The 9,309-nt window shown below is 46.3% G+C and overlaps 1 protein-coding gene across 1 annotated transcript; it reads right to left on the bottom strand.

Annotated features, from left to right (window-relative positions):
• Window positions 1-3,267: 3,267 nt before the first annotated feature.
• Window positions 3,268-5,776, bottom strand: LOC311280579 (zona pellucida sperm-binding protein 3-like). Its single transcript, XM_084392826.1, has 8 exons — window positions 5,166-5,776; window positions 4,707-4,825; window positions 4,532-4,635; window positions 4,280-4,457; window positions 4,016-4,133; window positions 3,850-3,932; window positions 3,674-3,765; window positions 3,268-3,602 (listed from the first exon to the last, which is right to left on the bottom strand). The coding sequence occupies exons 1-8, from the start codon at window positions 5,721-5,723 to the stop codon at window positions 3,532-3,534; spliced, it is 1,323 nt and encodes a 440-aa protein (XP_084248952.1). The 5' UTR covers window positions 5,724-5,776; the 3' UTR covers window positions 3,268-3,531.
• Window positions 5,777-9,309: the final 3,533 nt, after the last annotated feature.

The raw sequence follows: 9,309 nt of genomic DNA, 5'->3' as shown, positions 1-9,309 counted from the left end.
AGTGATGGAGGGTCTCATAAGGGCAGGTGGAGTGATGGAGGGTCTCATAAGGGCAGGTGGAGTGATGGAGGGTCAGAGGGTCTCATAAGGGCAGGTGGAGTGATGGAGGGTCTCATAAGGGCCAGTGGAGTGATGGAGAGACTCATAAGGGCAGGTGGAGTGATGGAGGGTCAGAGGGTCTCATAAGGGCAGGTGGAGTGATGGAGGGACTCATAAGGACAGGTGGAATGACGGAGGGGACTCATAAGGGCAGGTGGAGTGATGGAGGGTCTCATAAGGGCAGGTGGAGTGATGGAGGGTCTCATAAGGGCAGGTGGAGTGATGGAGGGTCTCATAAGAGCAGGTGGAGTGATGGAGGGTCTCATAAGGGCAGGTGGAGTGATGGAGGGTCTCATAAGGGCAGGTGGAGTGATGGAGGGTCTCATAAGGACAGGTGGAGTGATGGAGGGACTCATAAGGACAGGTGGAGTGATGGAGGGTCTCATAAGGGCAGGTGGAGTGATGGAGCGACTCATAAGGACAGGTGGAGTGATGGAGGATTGGAGGGTCTCATAAGAGCAGGTGGAGTGATGGAGGGTCTCATAAGGACAGGTGGAGTGATGGAGGGTCTCATAAGGACAGGTGGAGTGATGGAGGGTCTCATAAGGACAGGTGGAGTGATGGAGGGTCTCATAAGGACAGGTGGAGTGATGGAGGGTCTCATAAGGACAGGTGGAGTGATGGAAGGTCTCATAAGGACAGGTGGAGTGATGGAAGGTCTCATAAGGACAGGTGGAGTGATGGAGGGTCTCATAAGGACAGGTGGAGTGATGGAGGGTCAGAGGGTCTCATAAGGGTAGGTGGAGTGATGGAGGGTCTCATAAGGGCCAGTGGAGTGATGGAGGGACTCATAAGGGCAGGTGGAGTCATGGAGGGTCGGAGGGTCACATAAGGGCAGGTGGAGTGATGGAGGGTCTCATAAGGGCAGGTGGAGTGATGGAGGGTCTCATAAGAGCAAGTGGAGTGATGGAGGGTCAGAGGGACTCATAAGGGCAGGTGGAGTGATGGAGGGTCGGAGGGTCTCATAAGAGCAGGTGGAGTGATGGAGGGTCAGAGGGTCTCATAAGGGCAGGTGGAGTGATGGAGGATCTCATAAGGGCCAGTGGAGTGATGGAGGGTCGGAGGGTCTCATAAGGGCAGGTGGAGTGATGGAGGGTCAGAGGGTCTCATAAGGGCAGGTGGAGTGATGGAGGGTCAGAGGGTCTCATAAGAGCAGGTGGAATGACGGAGGGGACTCATAAGGGCAGGTGGAGTGATGGAGGGTCTCATAAGGGCAGGTGGAGTGATGGAGGGTCTCATAAGAGCAGGTGGAGTGATGGAGGGTCAGAGGGACTCATAAGGGCAGGTGGAGTGATGGAGGGTCGGAGGGTCTCATAAGGGCAGGTGGAGTGATGGAGGGTCTCATAAGGGCCAGTGGAGTGATGGAGAGACTCATAAGGGCAGGTGGAGTGATGGAGGGTCTCATAAGAGCAGGTGGAGTGATGGAGGGTCAGAGGACTCATAAGGGCAGGTGGAGTGACAGAGGGACTCATAAGGGCAGGTGGAGTGATGGAGGGTCGGAGGGTCTCATAAGGGCAGGTGGAGTGATGGAGGGTCTCATAAGAGCAGGTGGAGTGATGGAGGGTCAGAGGGTCTCATAAGGGCAGGTGGAGTGATGGAGGGTCGGAGGGTCTCATAAGAGCAGGTGGAGTGATGGAGAGACTCATAAGGGCCAGTGGAGTGATGGAGAGACTCATAAGGGCAGGTGGAGTGATGGAGAGACTCATAAGGGCAGGTGGAGTGATGGAGGGTCAGAGGGTCTCATAAGGGCAGGTGGAGTGATGGAGGGACTCATAAGGGCAGGTGGAGTGATGGAGGGTCAGAGGGTCTCATAAGGGCAGGTGGAGTGATGGAGGGTCAGAGGGTCTCATAAGGGCAGGTGGAGTGATGGAGGGTCTCATAAGAGCAGGTGGAGTGATGGAGGGTCAGAGGGTCTCATAAGGGCAGGTGGAGTGATGGAGGGTCGGAGGGTCTCATAAGAGCAGGTGGAGTGATGGAGAGACTCATAAGGGCCAGTGGAGTGATGGAGAGACTCATAAGGGCAGGTGGAGTGATGGAGAGACTCATAAGGGCAGGTGGAGTGATGGAGGGTCAGAGGGTCTCATAAGGGCAGGTGGAGTGATGGAGGGACTCATAAGGGCAGGTGGAGTGATGGAGGGTCAGAGGGTCTCATAAGGGCAGGTGGAGTGATGGAGGGTCAGAGGGTCTCATAAGGGCAGGTGGAGTGATGGAGGGACTCATAAGGGCAGGTGGAGTGATGGAGGGTCAGAGGGTCTCATAAGGGCAGGTGGAGTGATGGAGGGTCTCATAAGGGCCAGTGGAGTGATGGAGAGACTCATAAGGGCAGGTGGAGTGATGGAGGGTCTCATAAGGGCAGGTGGAGTGATGGAGGGTCAGAGGGTCTCATAAGGGCAGGTGGAGTGATGGAGAGACTCATAAGGGCCAGTGGAGTGATGGAGGGTCAGGGGTCTCATAAGGGCGGGTGGAGTGATGGAGGGTCTCAAGAGTAGGTGAAAGTTGAAAGTTCTAGAAAAATCACTAGCTACACTGTCACAATTTTACAATCAAGAAACACTGACAGCTTGTCCAAGATAACTTAATGTCATCTAAAAAGCACCTGAGTGCAAACAAATGAGACTAGAGATTCATGAACACTGAAAATAAAGTCACACACAAAAAAAAAGAAAAGAGGTTAGATTTGTATAACCACTACAGCTTAATGTGATCAAACTTCAGTGGAAACTGATTACAAACAATTGTCACAATATGCAGAAACACAGAGTACAGGAATGATAGGGAGACCAACTCCATTACATCTGCAGTGCTTCATGGGACAAGGTGTTCCTTGCAGAGCACTTTTGTAATTGCTTGCCAAATTCTTAAGATCATGGGTAATGATTTTCACTAGGAATTCTACAGTTAAGGAAACTAACTGATGGCTTCAAAAGTATATCAATTACCCTTAGTCTTACATTAGCAGCCTTTAATGTTTTTTTAATTCCCTATAGAGAAAAACTTCTGTACCTTTGCAAGTCCCATATAACATGCAACCAAGAGCCAAAGAGGCTATATGGGACTTGCAAGTGTACAGTAGGACTATCAGTTTTACCACATTGGCAAAATGAGGCACTTCCAATTTAAAGTCTGATTAAACCAGACATGACACAAAACGACAAATCACATACAAGTGTGAAGTCTCTTATTTAATATTCATTGCATTCAGTTTCTACATATTTTTGTAGAGGACTTTTATTTTGGTGTTGAGTCCTCAGAGGATGACGTAATGAGAAGGAGTGCGGAAAGAGGGAGTAGGGAGTGTGGTGTTGCTCTCCTCCCCAGTTCTAACACTCTGCTCAATAAAAGCTATTAGCCATCTATTTCAAGTCATCATCTTTATTGAAATTAATCCACAGGCAGCTAAACCCCACACAAGCAAGGATTGGTTAATCAGTTTTATTGAGAACCTGCCTTTTGCCCTTGAACCATTACGGGACCAAGTGAGGCCTTGCCTTCCCACTGAATGCCTAGAGAGAAGAAAAAGCCAAGATAGAGCACTTGAAACATCAAAAGAAAGCTTAGAGCAAAAGCTACAAACCTCCATAGGGAGAAGCAGCAAATTCACTATCAGGACCACATGTTGAGTCACAGCAACCACAAACTTGGTCGTTTCCATCAGCAGCAGACCACCTGCAACAAGACAAAGACATGGAAGCTTCAACATGAGCAAAGTCAGCTTTAAAAAAAATAAACTACTAAAAACTAAACGTTTACCCATTGGCAAAGGAACAGGATTTGCGCTGAGCGTCACTGGGTGCAGAAGCAATAGTTGCCTTTATTATACAGGTTATGTAGATCTGCAAGGGATGACAGACAAGTCACAAAACCAAAGCAGATGGAAGGAGAAGTCAAATTAACTCATGATACTTGCAGTACATACAGAAGGACTGTTGCCCTCCTGGAACATAAACGCCTCCAGCTGGAACTGGATCTTGTCAATCTGGGACCGAGGCATGAAGTGGGAGCTGGAAGCTGTAGTTTTGGCATCCACAAAGCACCTGATGACAAAGTGATCACAAAGAGTAACTCATGAATGTCAACTGTAGAGCATAAAGTAACTTGACCTTACCCATGACTCTGTGACAAAGTGGTTACAAAATGCAACTTAACATCAGCCCTATAGCATCTAGGGCCATGACCTTACCCATGATTCTCAATGAAGGAATATCTTGGAAGGGAGTTCACATCAGGTACTTGAGTGGCCACACAGCGGTCCACAAACACACGCAGAGGCACATGATTGTACTGCTTCACAGATGCCTCGATGTTAATAATGCCACCCAGGAAATAGGAGTATGAAGGCCTCTGATAGGACCAATCATCTACAAAAAATAAAATATGTGTAGTCAGCCACAATCACAAGGTTGAAGGTTAATTTTATTAAATCTGTACCAACCCATCATGATCTTCAGGGAGAACAGCAAGACCTCTTGACCAGCCTCCGTTGAAGCATAAGGGACCCATGCTGGCCTCAAGGCATCACTGCTTACATCCTGAAGCCTACAGTTTATGAAAGTACCCATTAAATGGTCTCCCAGTTGCACAAGAAGCAGTGAAGAGTCAGAACTTACCTTTGATAATGGCATTGAACGCCAACAATTGCACCATCGGACCGGGTAATCGGAGTACCTGCAAGTGCCTCAGGGGTGTAGGTAAGAGAGAAGGTGTAGACAAGCTCATCCTCATTCATCTGTAAAGAGATTGTGGTTACCAAGAAGGTTATCCCAAAGACTTTACATATACCAAGACAGTGCCCTCCGCAATAGCTCTTGATCAAGAGCATCAGATGTTGTTGGTTTGAAGGGTTATTTAAAGGAAAGTAGTTTGAAAACTCAGGATTTCCCCATTCATATAGATAGTACTTGGTCTTAGTTGCCCTGGCATTGTAAATGACTAGCAAGTAAACTACCTTTCCTTGAAAGATTTTGGCTCTCTTCTGCCACCAAAAAAAAAAAAAAAAAAAAAAAAAAAAAAAAAAAAACCCACACACACACCACAACACAACACCATTAAGATTTATGAGTTCTTACCATCAGCACACTGTTGCAGTCCTGTAATTCATACTCAAAGATGAGCACTCTAGACTCAGGATCCTGACCAACAACAGGACATCCACCTAGAGACAGACCAGTTGGCTGGATCAACTGACCATTGCTGAAAAGGTCTTGCTGGACCTCTACAAGAACCCGGTTCTCACTGCATTGAACCGCTACGCTGCTAGGAGTCACGGGTTGCCTCATCGGGAAGTTCCCCACCAACTCGCGCTGCACCTCAAGAACAGTGGGATATCTCCAATCCAAAGGCTTCACTGGACCCTGCAACAGCTGCTTCTCCTGAAGGCCAAAAGGATCCTGTGCAAGACTTTTGAAGTCGGGACCCAAAGGATTCTGAATCTGAGAAGCCACTTGAAAAGGGTTCCAGGGCCCTAGAGGAGAAAGGCCAGGACTTCTGGAAGCTGGATCTGATTTTGGCCCCATGCTTCTTGGACTTTGACTGTACCTCAATCTTCCCCAGACATCAGGCAGATCAAATGCAACAATCACAACCACCACTAAGACAACTTTCAGGAACCCCATCCTAACAAACATTGACACAAACACCACAACACACACCAGTACTTGGCTCTGCCATTATGTACAGCTTTGAGTTAAGGTGGCTCCACCCTTTTTACCTTAATTGATTATCCTTGATTCTCCTCTGGACCTGTAGATTGTATGCATCTTGGTTACCCACTACTCTGCACATTTTTATGGGCCTGTCAAAATATCCACACTTGCAGGCTCTGGCTGCGTCCGAAACCGCATACTCACTGAGTAGGTACTTAATTTCAATAAGTACTTACTTAACGAGCGCTAAAAGAGTTGGTACTTTACAGCCTGATCTCGTTAAGTATGAATGCGAACCGTACATCATCCGCCATGTTGACGTTTTCATGTGACTTACGACGTTATCACAAGCGCAACAACTTAAAAGATATGAGTGACAGGTTTAACTCATCTATTTGTAAATATCTTGATATTGACGAAATTTGCTAATTTTGTGTTTTGTTGAAGAAACTGCTGCCCATTTATTTTGTGAATACATATAAGGTTGATTTAAGTTCTTAAATTTTAAACCCTACTAATGTGACCCAGTTTTATCCTTATAACAATATTGTTTTTATTACGAAAACCTAAAATCGTAATCTCTTGAATATGTTGTTAATTTCTTTATTTTATCCACAACCCACAAGCAAAAGTGGCTTAAATCTCCTTTATGTTTCCTTTTTCTTGTTCAATTTACCTCTCGTTTCATCCCTCAGGCTTATAAATAACAAATAACAAAAAAAAATACTTTTTTAAAAATGTATTATGATGAATTATTTAAAGATATTTAACCTTGTCATTGTTTTTTTTTTTTCCTGTGTATAAAATCTAATATTATGATTTATTCAAACCCATTATATATATATATATATATATATATATATATATATATATATATATATATATTATGATTGTTCATTATTAAATATACAGCCATGGTATCTTTCCCTAATCTTATATGTAACTAAGTTTGGCGATAAAAAAAATGATATGAGCGACAGGTGCACTAACACCTCACAACATCAGTAACTCAACAGCCCTACCTAGATTGGTTTTCCACAGTGTTTGTAATGTTTGTAATGTCTGCACAAAGGAGACGGGCAGCTGCGCGAAGATCTCACCTTTGGAGAAAACTGTTGATTTTATACTCGAAAAATGTAAGTATCACTCCTTAAAAATTAATTTTTTACCCCAAAACTTACACACAATAATAATGATAAATGCTGGCCAATATTTAATTATATAATTTAATAAAACAAGCAAAATGTAATTTGTTTAGTCATATGACATATCTATGCATGAATACACTCTAGATAAATGCAGTGAAAACATTTAAATTTTCAGTCAAGCAATGAATTAACATATTAATTAAATAATTATATTTTATTGACTGACAACAATAAGAAACATGAATAAATTAGTAAAAGAACAAATAAAACTAACCATCACAATAAACAAATGCATATACAAGTCAACAACACATGAAACTTTATTCAAACTACAATCATGTATTTACAGGCGGTGAACCCCACATCCTACTGCCATCTCAACACAGCAGTTCCCATTCTGTGGCTTTATTCTGATGAATCAGCTGACCACCAGAGGTGAGCCGTGCCTTTGTGCCTGAGGTTGTTGCGTGCTGCTCCGTGCTTCACAATTCGAGGCAATAAGGGCCAGTGGAGTGATGGAGGGTCTCATAAGGACAGGTGGAGTGATGGAGGGACTCATAAGAGCAGGTGGAGTGATGGAGGGACTCATAAGAACAGGTGGAGTGATGGAGGGTCTCATAAGGACAGGTGGAGTGATGGATGGTCTCATAAGAGCAGGTGGAGTGATGGAGGGTCACATAAGAGCAGGTGGAGTGATGGAGGCTCTCATAAGGACAGGTGGAGTGATGGATGGTCTCATAAGAGCAGGTGGAGTGATAGAGGGTCACATAAGAGCAGGTGGAGTGATGGAGGGTCACATAAGGACAGGTGGAGTGATGGAGGGTCTCATAAGGACAGGTGGAGTGATGGAGGGTCTCATAAGGACAGGTGGAGTGATGGAGGGTCTCATAAGGACAGGTGGAGTGATGGAGGGTCACATAAGGACAGGTGGAGTGATGGAGGGTCTCATAAGGACAGGTGGAGTGATGGAGGCTCTCATAAGGACAGGTGGAGTGATGGAGGGTCTCATAAGAGCAGGTGGAGTGATGGAGGGTCTCATAAGGACAGGTGGAGTGATGGAGGGTCTCATAAGGACAGGTGGAGTTATCGAGGGTCTCATAAGGACAGGCGGAGTGATCGAGGGTCTCATAAGAGCAGGTGGAGTGATGGAGGGTCTCATAAGGACAGGTGGAGTGATGGAGGGTCTCATAAGGACAGGCGGAGTGATCGAGGGTCTCATAAGGACAGGCGGAGTGATGGAGGGTCTCATAAGGACAGGTGGAGTGATGGAGGGTCTCATAAGGACAGGTGAAGTGATGGAGGGTCTCATAAGGACAGGTGGAGTGATGGAGGGACTCATAAGGACAGGAGGAGATATGGAGGGTCTCATAAGGACAGGTGGAGTGATGGAGGGTCTCATAAGGACAGGTGGAGTGATGGAGGGTCTCATAAGGACAGGTGGAGTGATGGAGGGTCTCATAAGGACAGGTGGAGTGATGGAGGGTCTCATAAGGACAGGTGGAGTGATGGAGGGTCTCATAAGGACAGGTGGAGTGATGGAGGGTCTCATAAGGACAGGTGGAGTGATGGAGGGTCTCATAAGGACAGGTGGAGTGATGGAGGGTCTCATAAGGACAGGTGGAGTGATGGAGGGTCTCATAAGGACAGGAGGAGATATGGAGGGTCTCATAAGGACAGGTGGAGTGATGGAGGGACTCATAAGGACAGGTGGAGTGATGGAGGGTCTCATAAGGACAGGAGGAGATATGGAGGGTCTCATAAGGGCCAGTGGAGTGATGGAGGGTCTCATAAGGACAGGAGGAGATATGGAGGGTCTCATAAGGACAGGTGGAGTGATGGAGGGTCTCATAAGGACAGGTGGAGTGATGGAGGGTCTCATAAGGACAGGAGGAGATATGGAGGGTCTCATAAGGACAGGTGGAGTGATGGAGGGACTCATAAGGACAGGTGGAGTGATGGAGGGTCTCATAAGGACAGGAGGAGATATGGAGGGTCTCATAAGGGCCAGTGGAGTGATGGAGGGTCTCATAAGGACAGGAGGAGATATGGAGGGTCTCATAAGGACAGGTGGAGTGATGGAGGGACTCATAAGGACAGGTGGAGTGATGGAGGGTCTCATAAGGACAGGAGGAGATATGGAGGGTCTCATAAGGACAGGTGGAGTGATGGAGGGACTCATAAGAGCAGGTGGAGTGATGGAGGGACTCATAAGGGCAGGTGGAGTGATGGAGGGTCTCATAAGGGCCAGTGGAGTGATGGAGGGTCTCAGAGCAGGTGGAGTGATGGAGGGTCTCATAAGAGTAGGTGAAAGTTCTAGAAAAATCTCTAGAAGGCTTTAAGATAGCTACATTGCCACAATTTTACATGTCATCTAAAAAGCACCTGAGTGCAAACAAATGATAGACTAGAGATTCATGAAC

Source organism: Rutilus rutilus (assembly GCF_951802725.1).
Source record: "Rutilus rutilus genome assembly, chromosome: 21".
Lineage (NCBI taxonomy): Eukaryota > Metazoa > Chordata > Actinopteri > Cypriniformes > Leuciscidae > Rutilus > Rutilus rutilus.
The sequence above is the reverse complement of the archived record's forward strand: the minus strand, read 5'-3'. Positions and strand labels throughout refer to the sequence as shown.